Source organism: Capsella rubella, unplaced genomic scaffold (genome assembly GCF_000375325.1).
Source record: "Capsella rubella cultivar Monte Gargano unplaced genomic scaffold, Caprub1_0 scaffold_5, whole genome shotgun sequence".
In the NCBI taxonomy this organism is placed as follows: Eukaryota; Viridiplantae; Streptophyta; class Magnoliopsida; order Brassicales; family Brassicaceae; genus Capsella; species Capsella rubella.
Genome location: NW_006238919.1, coordinates 9,974,179 through 9,989,200, shown reverse-complemented (window position 1 = coordinate 9,989,200; position 15,022 = coordinate 9,974,179). Strand labels below are relative to the sequence as shown.

The following is a 15,022-nucleotide window of genomic DNA, read 5'->3' as shown; positions in this document are numbered from 1 at the left end:
AAAACCTTATAAAACCTTATAAATGCCGTTTAGAACCTTTTAAACCTTATAAATAGTTGGATTTAATCACCCAATAGTAAAGATACCTTATTAACCATATAAAAGTTTATAAATTTTCATATTTGAAAAGGGGTATTTTTGAAAATGGATAGAAAAGAGGGGTATTTTTAAAAAGGGGTACACCAAAAAGGGTATTTCTCAAAAATTATCATTTTAAATTTATGGCAGAATAAAAACAACATTTATGTAATTGTATATATAAAATTTTAAAGGGAAAAAATAAAAATGAAAGTGAAATATTAGTTTATAACATGATCAATAAGAAAATGTTTTTAATCCAAATTTAAATATTGAAAGATAATAATTCAAGAGAAAGTAACTATAATATGTTTTGAAAATCAATTAAAAATAAATAAAATATCACAATATGAATAAAAAGTTAAAAAAAAATTATAAACCTCCTACGCGCGGGTCAACTGCTAGTTTATTATATAATACAGTATTATTTGAACTTATAGCAGTAATGAATCGAATGCATTATAATTTATAACCGTTATAAATAGTTTTTATAAGCATTGGACTACATAGGTCAAGGAATCTGCTTTACCTTTTTTTCTTCTGTTTTTTTTTTTGTCTTTTGTTACTGTTTTTTTTTTCTTGTATATTTTTTTCTACGCCTGATAACTTTTCCCCAATTAAATACTTCAACTTACATGTTTATTTATATATTATTCAGCTATAATAATGCTATTTATTGATTCTTTATTGACTTATACGTAGTTAGAGCATGATTAATGGTAGTCTCTTAAATTTTGATTTTAAGATTTGTTTATTAATAAATTTGAAAAAGTAAGAGTTAAGAGTTGTATTTTTGTTTTTAGTTTAGGGATGACTTTATTGGTAGGCTCTTAATTTAGGGTTCTTAGGAAAAAAATATATTTTATTTAAAATTAAATTAAAATTAAAAATTTTAACTTTAGAAAACTTAATATTTATTGAAAATTAAAAATTTTAAACATACATGAGATACAATTTATAACATAACTAAGATTAGACCACAATAATTTTAAACTTGATTTCTGAAAATTTTTGTCCATATATCCTCGACCAAATCCTTATTCTGAAAAATATTTAATATATTTTGAACTTTTTAAAAGTTTAAGTGTTATTAATATTTTAGTTTTACACCAAGTTTATACTAAAATATTATTGATTTTGCCATTTTTTAATATGGATTTTTTTTTTAGCGATCATATAACATGATGAGGTATAAGACATTGTAATATGCTTCCAATAAATTATATGACGGGACAAGTTGTAAGAAAGAACAAGTTTGAGTTGATATTACTAAAAAATTGTAATCTCTATTATTAGTCTCACAATTCAATACATGTCATTTTACTATTTTTTTAACAACACCAACATAAAACATGTATAATTAAACGAATTTAGTAAAATTTATATCATACAATTTTGATAATTATTAAATAAACTCCAACAAAATTTATAAAATTTTAAAAACATGAATTACAAAGAAAATATTTATACCGCATTGTACTCGGATCAAAATCTAGTTATATTATCTGAAAGCAATTATTTTGTTTTTTATCTTTTTTGTTTTTTCTTTCTTCGCCCAATAAAAATAAGACATGTGTCATATGTTAGCCTTAAGATTGGCTCTTAAGCAAGAAACGGTTTTTACCAATTTACATAATTAATCATTTAATTTAAATCCAAATAATACCTAAGAAACATCTAAGAGTCAGCCGATAATCATGGTCTTATAGTACTAGTTACGAACACGAATCTTAGCTTTGTCCATGCAGCTGTACTTAAACTCCAAACATTGGTTTTTGTCAAATTAAACAACGTTTTCCTTAATACAAATTTCGATAAGTTCATTTAATATTAATCAGATGTAAGCTTCTTCTAATCGTAGAATTTTGTTCTCTCTACCAATATCGAATCCTAGACGCACAAATTAGAATACCCTTTTATTTTGTTTTAATTAACATAGAAGATAATATAATTTCTTCACAAAATTTGTGAACATGATCCTTAAGAGGGGTGTATTCAAAATGGAAATTTAAGAGATTTGAGTTTTATTGGGGTTTTAAATGATTTTGATGATTTTAGGGAAGTTCATATGACTTTTGTAAAATCCTTTCAAATCTCACCAAAAACTATGGGATTTGGATTTCTGTATTTTTAACTAAGGAAATCCTCCCAAATCCTCTGAAATCCTTCAAAATCATTAAAAGCCAAATCCACAAATTGTTTTCAATAACAGTGGATTTTAATGTGGATTTTGAAATCATTAGTTGAATAACAGTGGATTTCATGAGACTTTTTAAAATTCATGTTTGAATAACAGTGGATTTGTAAACTTTTTACAAATCACTTGAAATGTCACTTTGAATACACCCCCCTAAGTTCTTTGTAGATGTAGACATTTAGTTTTGGAAACATTCCAAATTCAGTATAGTGGTGCTTTATTTTATTTTTGACATATATATATATATATATATATATATGTAGTGGTGCTTTATAGAGTTGGAAAACGTTTTAGTAATTTGTCCGTAGAGATTTTTCATTTATTATTATTATTATTTAATTGAGAATTTATTTCGAAAATCAATCATATCGTTAGTTTTTTTTTGTTTCACTGATTGCAAAAATCACAATCGTAAAGTAATGATATGTGCGTAGGCATATAGGTGAATCTATCATCAACGGACATCAACGTCTAGAACAAAAAAAAACCCATAAATCAAGGGGAGACATGAAAAAAAAAATTCAAAGCTAAAAGATTTATTTTGCTTTTTTATTTTTGTACTTTTCCGTTCGAATTTCCTTTTTTTGTTGGATATCTCTTAAATTTGAACTTTTTTTCTTGTTGCGGCGAATTGATATATATATATATATATGTAAATACTTTTTTTTTTACATAGTTACATAACAAAATATATATATATATATATTATATTTATGTTCGTCTCTAAGTTAGTGAGATTGAATAGAAAGAGTATATGGTCAACAATGCATGATAGAGAGGCATTAGTAGAATGCAACTAATGCGGGTATATATATACATACAGTAGTAAATAAGTAAAAAAAAAAACATAATATGCATTTTAAAAGCATAAGAAGAAACACCAAAATACAAGTAGAGTACAGTATAATAATAATTACATTTAAACCGAGGAAAAGCGAAGATTTAAATGGGGAAGTGAGTTGAAGGTTTTGTAATGGAGAAATGTTTCATAGAGTATATTATAATAGCGAGATTATTAAAACTTGTGTTGTAAATTGAAATTGAGCAATGCATATGTCAGCTAAAACTAATATTGAAAGCCAAGGCAATAGGAACTTCTAGTGAGTAATTAATAATAGGTGGTGAGTCATTCATATTTGGAGAGAGCTCACGTGAACTAATCCTTTTAATATAGGGATTTTTAAAAGGAAGGTTATACATTACTACTATTTTGTGACTGTTAATACAATTTGAATTTGTTTTCCATGAGTATACTTGTGTGTGTTATTGTTACTGTTGAATAAAAGAATTCAAGTGTGCCTAACCTAATCTTATGAAGGAAGACTTATTAGACAAAGGTATTTCTCGGTTGAAGATAATTAGGAGAATCGATATCATATTATCAACTGATGAGATATTTACTATAATACATGATAAATTTGAAAGTTATAAATCTTATCTAAAGGGTAAAAAAAAAAAAAAAAACAAAAACAAGTTAAAATTTCACTTGCAAATGAGGAAAAAAAAATCTCACTTGCAAATTTCATAAATTTTGGACCAAAGGAAAAAATCCATATACCGTAGTAAGGATATGTTGATTTCTTCACATTAAAACCAAAAAAAAAAAAAGGATATGTTGATTTTAAATAAAATATTTAAAAAAAAAAAAAAGCGAAGAAGGAAGGTACGACAAAAGAAGGAAAGAAAGAAAAGAAAACGCGAAATGGGGGGGGGTAAGAGGAGGAGAGACAAGTGGCAGCAATTCACGGATGCACAAAGAGCAACTCTCTCTCTCAAACACTCATCTCTTCTCATCTCTCTAAGTAACAAAAAAAAAAAAAAGTAAATAATAGTACCGAACGAACGCAGCAAAACCCCTTTCTCATTTCTCATTTCTCATTTTTACACTCTCTCTCTCTCTCTCTTTAAAAAATACTAAAATATAAATAAAAGAGTATTGGGTATATTTATCTATTTATTTTATTTTATTTTCCTGGTTGGAAATTTTGAACTTTCAAATAAAACACTGAAACCTCTCCTTTCTTCCTTGCTTGCTCTTTTCTCCGTCGTCGTCTTCCTCCTCCTCCTCTCTCTCTCTCTCTCCCAATTTCTTCTTGTCTTTAGAGATTAGAGATCTCCCTGTCTAAAGTAAAATCTCAGAGAGAGAATCCTAGTCTGCATTTCTGGCTCTCATACTAGTAACATCCCCCCCCCCCCCCCCGGATCTAGCTCCCTCTCAACATGTTTTCCCCGGAGACCTTTTCTTCCGATTTCGACTGACTCTTCGTTCTAATAATTATGAACAGATTTCGACTCGCCGACCTTACTTCTCCAGATCCATTACCTTCTTCTCCTCAAGGTTTATTACTACTCCTACTCTACTCTTTTCCTTCCGTTTCCCCCCCTTTTTTTTGTTTCCGTTTCTGTTTTGGTTTTACTAGACAAATAAATGACAGCCATAACCAAAAACATAACAAAAAACGCTGATTTGATTTTCGAATTTGTCTCCATAAAATGCTCAGTGATTCAACACAAAAAAAAATGTTTTCTTTTTCTGGGGTTCTTCAATTTTAGAAATATTTCTTTTTTAAGTGTCAAGCTTCTGAGATTTTTTTTTTTCATGTTCTGAGTAAAACCAAAAACATAGCATTTACTCATAATAGTTGTTTCCTTGTTCGGGTTGTTTCGAGAATCTCGTAGTGGAGCTCATCACTTGCCCTAATTCGTTACTCCTACTTCTAAATTATAAAAAAACAAAGACAGACATGTTAATTTGTTTCTGTGGAAAACTACAGTTAAAGCGGTGGGTAGTAGAGAAATGAAGGTGATGAGATTGCTGCTACTTTTTTTCTTTTTTTTTTTTTTCTTATGATAAAGTAAAGAAGAATGAAAAAATAAATAATCTCAGGGCAGTGTGTTTGTTGGCTAGTGTCATGATTTGGTTTGTTTGTTAAATAACATTTTCAACATAGTTAATGATTTTTATTTACATGTTATGATTGCTTTTTTTTTTTTCCTTAACCTCCTTGATTTATTATTATGTTTACGTTTGATTGTTTTTCTATCTTCTTCTTCTTCTTTCTCCCCACACTTTTTGTGCTATAAATCACTCTTTTTGTCTCCCAAGTTTCTAATTTTTTTAATAATTAAAGTTTCTTCCGTTGTAAAGTCTATTGCTTTATCATATTGAGAATCCTAGAAAGTCTTTCATTTTTTCAGGAAAGAAGAAACAGAGTCAGAAACTCAAATCTCCAAGGTCTTCTTCTTCTTCTGAATTCAACTCTTGTCTCTGTGAAGCTTTGAGTGAAAACAAGGTATGTTTTACTCTTCTAATATTATATATCCGAGAGGAAATGTTTGGTTTCCAGTTGTTGTTTGAAAGTGACTTGTTGCTCATATTGCTGTTGCAGCAAGATTTTGCTACCGGAGTGCCCATGAAAAGTTTGTTGGCACAAGAAATGTCTAAGCAAAAAGAATCTAAAAAGAGATCACCAAGCATTATTGCCAGATTGATGGGTCTCGATGTTTTGCCTGCTCAGAGTTCTTCATACAGGCAGCAAAAGTCTATGGAGAATCTGCAAGGCAGGAGTGGTGGAGGCAGTTCTCATGATCCTTATAATAAATCTCTTAGAAGGAGCTCAAAGGGTGAGCAAAAGTTTAAAGATGTTTTCGAAGTTTTGGATGCAAAGATGGCAGAGAGCAAGAATAGAAGCTTATATCATCAGGGGAGGGTGAATGCTAATCTAACCCAGGCTGAGATGGCATTCATACGGCAGAAGTTCATGGAGGCTAAGCGGCTATCAACAGATGATAAACTTCGTCATTCTAAAGAGTTTAATGATGCGCTTGAGGCTCTAGATTCTAACAAGGACCTCTTACTCAAGTTTCTTCAGCACCCTGATTCTCTATTCACAAAGCATCTGCAGGATCTTCAAACCATACCTCACAAGCCACAGTACAGCCAAGCACCATCCTTGAAGTCGCCAAACAGCCAGAGGTATGTGGAGAGTCTGAAAACTCAGAAAGATGATAGGGACTTGCTGAGGAAGAGTCATCGTTCGCCTCATCGACATGGTGCTGGTGGTGGTAGCTGTGGTAGCCGTTCTCATACCAGGCATGTTTCTTATGACACGATTGACTTTTCAACCGAGGAGCTGGGAAAGAGAAGTGAGTTGCAGCCAACCAAGATTGTTGTTCTGAAACCTAACCTCGGGGAGCCACGTTATGTTGGTAGAACTTTTGCATCGCCAAGCTCTTCTTCCGATGAGTTTAGAGCAGATCGTAGGCTCCCATGCACCACCAATCATGGCAGGCAGAAAAGTAATGAAGATGTCCGGCTTTCAAGACAGAATTCAAGAGATTCTGGAGAAATGGCCAAAATAATGTCTAGGCAAAGGAAGGTGGGCTGTGGTAATGGTAATGCCATGAGTTTTGAGACTTCAGGATTTAGAGGATATGCAGGCGATGAAAGCTCATCAGGGAGTGACTCCGCAAGTGAATCAGAGTTAGTGCCAGTAACTTCAGGAAAAAGAACCGCCTTTAACCGTAGGAACTACCATCGATCTTTGCCTTCCAAATCAACAACATCATCTGTGAGTAGGGAAGCCAAGAGAAGACTGTCAGAGAGATGGAAGCTGACACACAAGCTTGAACACGAGATAGAAATTAGTAGAAGCGGCACATTAGCTGAAATGCTTGCAACTTCAGATAGGGAGGCAAGGCCAGCAAGTTTTAGTGGACTCAGTTTCGAAGATGGGATTAGTAAAAGATTTGAGAACAACAGTCAGTGGTCTGAATCACCAGAACCGGTTGGAATCAGCAGTAGGGATGGTTGGAAAGGATCCTGCTCAAGAAGTTTTTCAAAATCCAAAACCATCATGAACCAGGAAAGCACTAGTGGTTACACTATAGTGTTGCCTAAGAGGTTGATCAATCGAGATGGATTAGTGAAGGGGAATTCTTCTCATCATGGGGAGTCTTTCTTGTCATGCAAATCTAGACCTGGAAGTAACAAATCTCACTCATCATACAATAGTTCACCAGAGGTCAACATCAGCCCAAGTTTCAGCAAAGTTTTTAATATGAACGAAAGGGTTTCAACAGAGAAGCTCTCTCCTTTTAAAGCACGTAGTAGTTCCTCAGTAGATGCAAATTCAGACACTGAGGATAGTTCAGCTTCTGATGATACCAAGACAGCAATGTCTTCTGAAGCTCTAGATTTGTCAACTGTCACCCCGGTAACTGACCCTGTAAGTGAGCATGATATTTCAAGATTATGAGTCTGTGCACTAGAGCAACAGTTTACATATTCAATCCTTAAACTAGAATATACAGGTTGTTCTAGTGACGGATATCTTACTGTTTACTAATGTTGTAGGATATCTCAAGGAGGACAACTGAGGATGTGAATCAATCTTCAGTTCCTGAACCACAGTCTCGTGAAAGCTCAAAGGAAGGTGAACAACCAAGTCCAGTTTCAGTTCTAGAAGCTTCCTTTGACGATGATGTTTCATCAAGTTCCGAATGCTTTGAGAGTGTTAGTGCCGATCTCCAAGGTAAGTCAATCAGTACTTTCTAGTTCATTGAATCTTTCGTATTTTATAATATTTTTGTATCATTAAAATTGTTTATGGTGCAACTATAACCATCAATTGACACTTGATGCTGGTCTCTAACTCATTGCTTTGGGTAGATCAAAGATCTGTGGGGTAACTACAAATTGTTTTGACGCGTTAACTGTTATCCCTATGTTCCAGGACTCAGGATGCAACTCCAGCTCCTCAAACTAGAGTCAGCTAGTTACAATGAAGGTGGCATGCTAGTTTCGAGTGATGGAGACACGGATCAAGATGAGTCATCCACAATAACTGATGAGACTATGATCACCCATGAGCTCGGAGAAGAAGACTGGAAGTCATTATACTTAGTTGATCTCCTAGCTAACTCCAGGTTCAGTGAGTTAGACCAGAGCAATATCATGGCAACACCTGTCGATCCATCCGTGTTCCAGGATCTTGAGAAGAAGTACTCTAGCGTGAATACATCAACCCGGTTAGAAAGGAAGCTCCTTTTCGACCAGATCAGCAGAGAGCTTATGCAGATACTAAAGCAGTTTTTGGATCCACACCCTTGGGTTAAATCCACAAGGGTCTTCCGAAAATGGGATACAAACAGAATACAAGAGACTCTGCGGGATTTAGTCACAAGAAAAGACGAGAAAGCAAGCAAAGATGACGTGGTGGAGAAGGAGTTGCAGTGGCTAAGCTTAGAAGATGACATTGAAATAATAGGTAGAGAGATTGAGGAAATGCTGACAGATGAACTCATAACAGAGCTTGTGGTAGGTGCAATCTTCTAGAAGTTAAATAATGTCTCTATTACATAGTTTTAAGTAAAAAAGACCAAAAAAAAAAAAAAAAGGATAATGCAATATGTAATGACAATTTTCATCATAAAGAAGCATGTGTCCCTGTAATGTAATGACAGTTTCATCATAAAAGTAGGAAAGTCTCAACATTTTAGCATTGATCTGATTCAAACAACTGAGAGGAAGACAGTAAAACAAATACACAAACAAAAAACATGTTCTTTTTAGATTTCCGGATTTGCGGTTGGGAGTGATGGTTGTTGAGGTGGAGTCCAGAATTGGGCATTTTTGACCTTTGAGAGGCAACCCAATACTTCCAAGGGAGTGATGTCTCCAGTCACAGTTACCTTCTTTGATGAAAAATCTATGCTGAAGGATGTCACACCTATTTGTTGCCGAAAAACCATTATAATGATTAATGAGCTTTCATTAAACCCATTTACAATCATTAACAAACTGGTTCTAAAATAATCAAATTTGCTATTTCAAGCTAGAGCTAAATCAAAACATTCACTGATCAGATCCAAAATATCCCCTTTTATATTTCATTAATTCACCATCATACATAAAATCTTCAGGATAATGTAAATAAATTATTATTTTCTCACAATATTTTATAGAAACTTTCACAAATATAATAAATTCTATCATATGATATTTTGAATATAAATGAATAATTTTACAAAAAAAAAATAATCATATAAGATACACGTGTACCATTTGGACAGTGACAATTTATCTTATCTATACGAGTAATACTTGCTTATAGTTTGGTAATTTTGATCTCCTAGAGTATAATAATAATTAATAAGACAATGATTACTACTAGGCTAAAGTAAAAATATGATACACTGTAAGAATAGGAATAAGTACAGTGAAAACAGAGGAGTCACCTTGCATTCTGGATAGATGTTTCTTCACTTTGCCTTGACAGCCTCTGCAGTGACAGTGGAGAGACACTCTAAGAACAACCACCTGCAGTCCCAACAAATACATAACCCAAATCACCCCTCCAATCTCGTCTTTATTTACATTCATGCCACTCATGTACGGTATAACGACAGCTTTATTTTACCTGGTCTGAACCTGAGCCAGAAGAAGACTTCTTCTTCTCTTCTACAGTACCAGAAGAGCCTCTTTTTGCCCCTGCTGAAGCTTCACCCTCCTCCGTCACAACCGTATCCTGACCCGTAGATCCGGCTAGAGATACCGGGTCGGATCCTAGAAGATACCTAGTAGAACCGGGAGGAGTTTTGGGTGTCTGAGCAGAAACACAGCCAAAACTCTTCCTCGCTAGGCTAACGTTCAACAACGACCCTGAGTTGCTCCTCCTTCCTTTATCCACCTGAACACTCTTCCCGTCCCCGGAGGAGGAGGAGGAGGGTATCCTCGTAACTTTGGAAAGCTGACGGTACGGAGCAACGTAGTCGTCCCCGGAGGAACACGGTGCCGTGAAAGATCTCCTACCATCTTTGATTATTGGGTTATGACGGTCGATAGCTCGAGCCACGACGATGGTTCGTTCGTCGTTTGTAGCCGTGGATGCTTGCGATGCACAGTGAAACATATTGGCTTTCATGTTATTATGGCAAAAAACCAAAAGCTCATTAATATATACAAACAGAGAGAGTCACACACATATATATATATAAACATATATATACGTTACATTATCACATATATATATATATATATATTACGTGTAATTAGATAAAATGCGTCAGTGTGTCACATGAGTGTGTTAGTGTTGTGGTAAGGTCAGAGTAACAGAGAGTTGAGTAGAAAAGAAACGCTCTTTGTATTGTCCACATAAAAACGTATTAGAGAAGTTGAGATGTCACTGTTGGATATTAATGTACTACGTTACATTTTATTCTCTTGGATATATATACTCAAATGTTGCGTATTGAATTCGACCGATCAGTTTCTGTTTCAGAAAGTAGATTTATTAGAAAGGGTAAAAGGGAAAGACTTTAGTTACACGTTTTTTTCCTTAACCAATGTACGTAGTAGAAGAAGTGAGAATGAATATATATATATATATAGTAGAAAAAGAGATTGGTAATTCCTTAAATCTCAACTTCTCGAACAGACTGAATCGCTCTCTATCCAACAAAACCCGAAGCGGAGATAGACAGACTTGCCCACAACTAATTTTTCAGCTGCCATTTGCATAAATGCCTCGATTCATTCAAAAATCTATTCAATGCCTTATTTATACGGTACATATTTTTGAAAGTTGAAAATGCAAACGACAAGCATAGGTTTAGAAAGCTCTTCTTTTCGTTTAAGATGCTACCAAACTTTTGGAAACATTTTGAAACAAATCTACCGATAGATACAAACGCAAACAAACAGCTGAGACATAGTATTTAGAACAACAAAGGTCCATCGGACGTCGTTTGTAAGATAAGGGTCCATCCGTGGTTGTATTTTTACACTCTCCCCAAAAGCTAAGTTTTGTATAAACCGAGAGAGACTATACGTTAAATATAGTAGAAAGGCTAATCCGTGTATGGACCGAGAGAAATATATATCAAATACCTTCCACTAAAATTGAGCCCACTGGTGATTGGCCCAATACCAAAATTCGTTTTTAAGACAAAAAAAATAAAAAAAGATATTAGCTAGTAAGTAGTAAATTCTGTGTTTTGGAGAAAGAAGTAAAAAAACGGAGTAAACAAAAAAGACTTTAGCAAAGCTCTTGTAAAAGAGACTATACATATATCAAATCACTGCAGAAGAAGAAACTCTGCGTCACTTAAAGACCTTTGCCTTCGTCTTCGTTCAGGATTCGGTTACGGAAGTCACTGACCATGCGAGGCAGACCATCTCTCAGAGAGATCTTTGGTTCCCAGTTCAACAATTCCTTTGCTTTGCTTATGTCTGGTTTCCTCTTGTGGGGATCGTCTGCTGTGTTCGGTTTGAACTCTATGGTCGCGCTTGGGTCGATCACCTCCTTAACCACCTGCAACACAAATTTCACATTTCATACACAGAACTGAGCGGTTCTTATTAAATATGATGGTAAGATCTTAATTCAAACTGAGTTACTCTGTAAGAACATCTCAAAATATTGATACAGTTTTCTAAGGATGGAAATAAATCCGAACCTAACCAAATCGAAAGTTAAATGACCAGGCCTAAATTTTCCCATTTGATTTTCATCTCTCTTTTTGCAGGGAAGAAAAAGAAGATAGCAAAAGTAATGCAAACCTCTGCAAGCTCGAGCATTGTGAATTCTCCTGGGTTACCCAGATTGAAGGGTCCTACGTGATCGTTTTCCATTAAGGCTACAAGTCCCTCCACCTATAAAGAGAGATCTTAGTTAAATAAGAGGCAATAGATCTTTTTCACTGCTTGGAAAGTCAATCATACAGCAGAATGGATTGAAACAGAGGTTGTTACATACCAAGTCAGAAACATACTGAAAGCTTCGAGTTTGTTTTCCATCGCCATAAACAGTCATTGGATGTTTGCGGATGGTCTGTACAGATATAAAACATAGTTCCTTGAGACTATTATAAAAAGGCTTCATAGGAAAAGAGTAACACTTGTGTAATGATGAAAGAGCTAAACCTGGGCAACAAAGTTACTAACAACACGCCCATCATCAAGGCACATTCTGGGTCCATATGTGTTGAAAATACGAGCAATTCTAACCTGAAAATTGCACAAGTTAATAGAAACCACTCATATACACGTGATTGGGACAAATAGTCATCAATATTCATTCATCAGTTCTAAACATTCCAACATTTAAACAAAAAGAAGAAACAACATCATTAAATGTAAACATATCTTGATAAACAGCAGGGAGATAGTTTGGAAACTAATGGGTACCAAATTCCATTTGTGAATGACTGTGAGTTGCAAATTAGATAAGTTCTCCATCAAGTGAGCTAAGAGCTTGCAATATACAAATCCATGGGATAATTATAAGAATTTACCTCAACACCTGCCCCTCGGTGATAATCCATGGCCAGGGTTTCTGCAGTACGCTTTCCTTCATCATAGCAACTCCTCTCACCTTAAAAAAAAATATAAGCAATTAGTGATCAACCTCTCGCTTATATATCTCATGAACTCAGGAGCTAGTACAGAATTTTCCAGCTCACCGATTGGATTCACGTTTCCCCAATAAGTCTCTTTCTGTGGATGCTCAAGGGGATCTCCATAGACTTCACTTGTGCTGGTGAGCAAAAACCTTGCTCCAACTCTCTTTGCCAGACCCAACATATTGAGAGTGCCCATTACATTTGTCTTGTGAAACTATAGTTAAGGATCTGCCAATATCTTCATATCACCAGTCACCACAGAGAAACACACATTGCCAATAGAAGCATTTCGTCACCAAGCATCACAATAACTGTAAGATAATCTAATTGCTTATAATGATGATCAGAATTCAGAAAGCTAATGTTTCCTACGTCGAACTGTGAAATTGAAATCAGAACTGGCAGCAGCAAAAGGATGCAGAATATAAAAGTAATCAAAAGGATATGATAGTCTTCACTGGGTTATACTTGTAATGAACAGGTGAAGCTGGGCAAGCCAAATGGTAAATCTGATCCACCTCAAGGAGGATTGGCTCAACGACATCGTGTCGAATAAGCTCAAACCTGGGATTCGAGAATAGATGAACCAAATTCTCCTTCCTACCAGTGAAGAAGTTATCAATCACGATAACTTCATCTCCCCTCCCGATAAGCTTATCAACGAGATGGCTACCGACAAATCCAGCTCCACCGGTGACAACGATCCTCAGTCTCTTCCGTCCGATACCGACGGGAACACGACCGGTTCGACCTCCACCGCCTCCGTAGTTAAATGTCGCCCTGGAAGGCGGGGAATCGCTGACAGCGTACGAAACAGATCTGGTGATTAGAGAGGTGGACTCAGCGGCGCCCAAACGAGAAAGAGAAGGCTGGAGGATGAAGAAAGTGGATCCGATCAAGATCCCGACGAGGATGAAGAGGAGACGCTGTTCACGGAAGAGGTAGTGAAGCGATCTGGGAAGAGATCTAGGATGCTTTAAGGTCTTGGGAGAGTAAGGACTGGATTGGCTCATGGGAATGGTTTCATCGTCACGCTTCGAGCTCATTTGCTTGTGAAGCTGCTTCATCGTTCTCCGATAAGAGCTCGTCGCCGGTGAAAATAAGATCTCAGAGAATTGCAGTGGAGAAGCTTTGGATCTAAACAGATTCAAAGCGTTTGAGAAGAATAAGATCGATTGTGATGATGCGAAAGTAGTTACACGGCGAAATATTTCGCTCTCTTTTTTTTTTCTTTTCCTTTTTTTCTTTTAAAGTGTATTTTTAGTTAGAGCAATATATATGTTTCGCTTCTAATTCTAAAATGTGATTATCTTCGTTTTTCTTTTCCGTCGAATGTGATTATCTAACTAATTAATTTCAGTAATATTTTACACAACATATTTTTATGAAGAGATTATTAACGTAATTTGCGTTTGATTTGAATGTACTAAGTGATGAAATATATCAAAAAGGACCAAAAGTAGCAAATTTGTAAATACAACTCTTTAAAAATATTGGCTTTCACAGTGGGATGGCCCAGTAGTGGCCCATAAGAGTTAATTTGGGTGAACTCAAGTCCATCAAACAGAAAAAGTTACTACATTTTATATGCCATACAGATGTTAAGCTCTCACGCTACTAGGCTACTAAAACAGTACCATAAAACATCAGATAAGGCTATCAATACTGAAAAAATATTACAGATTTCACATTCGAGTTTATAACACTTATTGCATCCTCCTAATAAGTCCTAACATCCATCTAAAGGTGTGTTAATCATTCAATGAGTAACAATTTTACATTAATTGGGTGTGGTAATTTCGTCCTTGATTGAATATTTGTTTAGCACTCATAACAATATAACATCCATCTGATCAAGCAGTCCATTTGAAAACATGTTCAAAAAAATTTACCTTAGAGCATACAAGAAACAATTACGTTGTAAACATTGAGATTCTATTGCGAAAAACAACAAGTCAAACAAACTTTCTCCGGATCAAACACATCAAGTAAAGAACGTTTCCAGTTGAGTTGTCAATATGAGCTCGAAATTTTAACCTCTTTGAACTTCAGAGCATCGTTCACGTTAAACAACAGTTGCATATACAACTCCCATATTATTCATAGTGTATAATATTCCATGAGAGATACAATCTAGATATGTAATGTATATAGCAAAACATATATTTTTCTATTATGATGATGTACAAATAACAAAATGTCAAATTTGAGGGAATCGATTCCTTAATTATAGTCCATTAGTCCTCCCTGACAAATCTCATAATTTTGTTTTATATATATTTTTTCGATCACTATTATAAAACGAATTGATTTTCATATTGAGAAATTTTGCAAAATATCCTC

General features: G+C 34.7%; 3 protein-coding genes across 4 annotated transcripts; 1 reads left to right on the top strand and 2 right to left on the bottom strand.

The window, feature by feature from the left end:
* The first annotated feature begins 4,275 nt into the window (after positions 1 to 4,275).
* Positions 4,276 to 8,673, top strand: LOC17885032. 2 transcript variants are annotated; one of them, XM_023782337.1, is made up of 5 exons: positions 4,276 to 4,613; positions 5,474 to 5,568; positions 5,665 to 7,503; positions 7,632 to 7,809; positions 8,011 to 8,673. In XM_023782337.1, the coding sequence occupies exons 1-5, from the start codon at positions 4,553 to 4,555 to the stop codon at positions 8,610 to 8,612; spliced, it is 2,775 nt and encodes a 924-aa protein (XP_023638105.1). In that variant the 5' UTR covers positions 4,276 to 4,552; the 3' UTR covers positions 8,613 to 8,673. The 2 variants fall into 2 exon arrangements, with proteins under 2 accessions (XP_023638105.1, XP_006290587.1); XM_006290525.2 differs by lacking the exon at positions 4,276 to 4,613 and adding an exon at positions 4,854 to 5,078.
* A 33-nt stretch (positions 8,674 to 8,706) lies between these two features.
* Positions 8,707 to 10,215, bottom strand: LOC17886161 (protein SODIUM POTASSIUM ROOT DEFECTIVE 3). The gene is made up of 3 exons (XM_006291696.2): positions 9,697 to 10,215; positions 9,515 to 9,596; positions 8,707 to 9,006 (listed from the first exon to the last, which is right to left on the bottom strand). Exons 1-3 carry the CDS (start codon positions 10,198 to 10,200, stop codon positions 8,846 to 8,848), a joined length of 747 nt encoding a protein of 248 aa, XP_006291758.2. The 5' UTR covers positions 10,201 to 10,215; the 3' UTR covers positions 8,707 to 8,845.
* A 936-nt stretch (positions 10,216 to 11,151) lies between these two features.
* Positions 11,152 to 13,936, bottom strand: LOC17885723 (UDP-glucuronic acid decarboxylase 1). The gene is made up of 7 exons (XM_023782656.1): positions 13,126 to 13,936; positions 12,740 to 12,887; positions 12,572 to 12,651; positions 12,201 to 12,284; positions 12,034 to 12,108; positions 11,838 to 11,930; positions 11,152 to 11,589 (listed from the first exon to the last, which is right to left on the bottom strand). Exons 1-7 carry the CDS (start codon positions 13,744 to 13,746, stop codon positions 11,383 to 11,385), a joined length of 1,308 nt encoding a protein of 435 aa, XP_023638424.1. The 5' UTR covers positions 13,747 to 13,936; the 3' UTR covers positions 11,152 to 11,382.
* Positions 13,937 to 15,022: the final 1,086 nt, after the last annotated feature.

Excerpts from the sequence above, each read along its gene's own strand:
- LOC17885723 (XM_023782656.1), bottom strand. The coding sequence starts at position 13,746 with ATGAAGCAGCTTCACAAGCAAATGAGCTCGAAGCGTGACGATGAAACC. Across the intron at positions 12,652-12,739 it reads GGGAAACGTGAATCCAATCG|GTGAGAGGAGTTGCTATGAT; the intron begins GTGAGCTGGAAA and ends TTTTTTTTTAAG. Across the intron at positions 11,931-12,033 it reads TTCAGTATGTTTCTGACTTG|GTGGAGGGACTTGTAGCCTT; the intron begins GTATGTAACAAC and ends CTCTCTTTATAG.
- LOC17885032 (XM_023782337.1), top strand. The coding sequence starts at position 4,553 with ATGAACAGATTTCGACTCGCCGACCTTACTTCTCCAGATCCATTACCT. Across the intron at positions 5,569-5,664 it reads AAGCTTTGAGTGAAAACAAG|CAAGATTTTGCTACCGGAGT; the intron begins GTATGTTTTACT and ends TTGCTGTTGCAG. Across the intron at positions 7,504-7,631 it reads TCACCCCGGTAACTGACCCT|GATATCTCAAGGAGGACAAC; the intron begins GTAAGTGAGCAT and ends CTAATGTTGTAG.
- LOC17886161 (XM_006291696.2), bottom strand. The coding sequence starts at position 10,200 with ATGAAAGCCAATATGTTTCACTGTGCATCGCAAGCATCCACGGCTACA. Across the intron at positions 9,597-9,696 it reads CTGGCTCAGGTTCAGACCAG|GTGGTTGTTCTTAGAGTGTC; the intron begins GTAAAATAAAGC and ends TTGGGACTGCAG. Across the intron at positions 9,007-9,514 it reads ACATCTATCCAGAATGCAAG|GTGTGACATCCTTCAGCATA; the intron begins GTGACTCCTCTG and ends GGCAACAAATAG.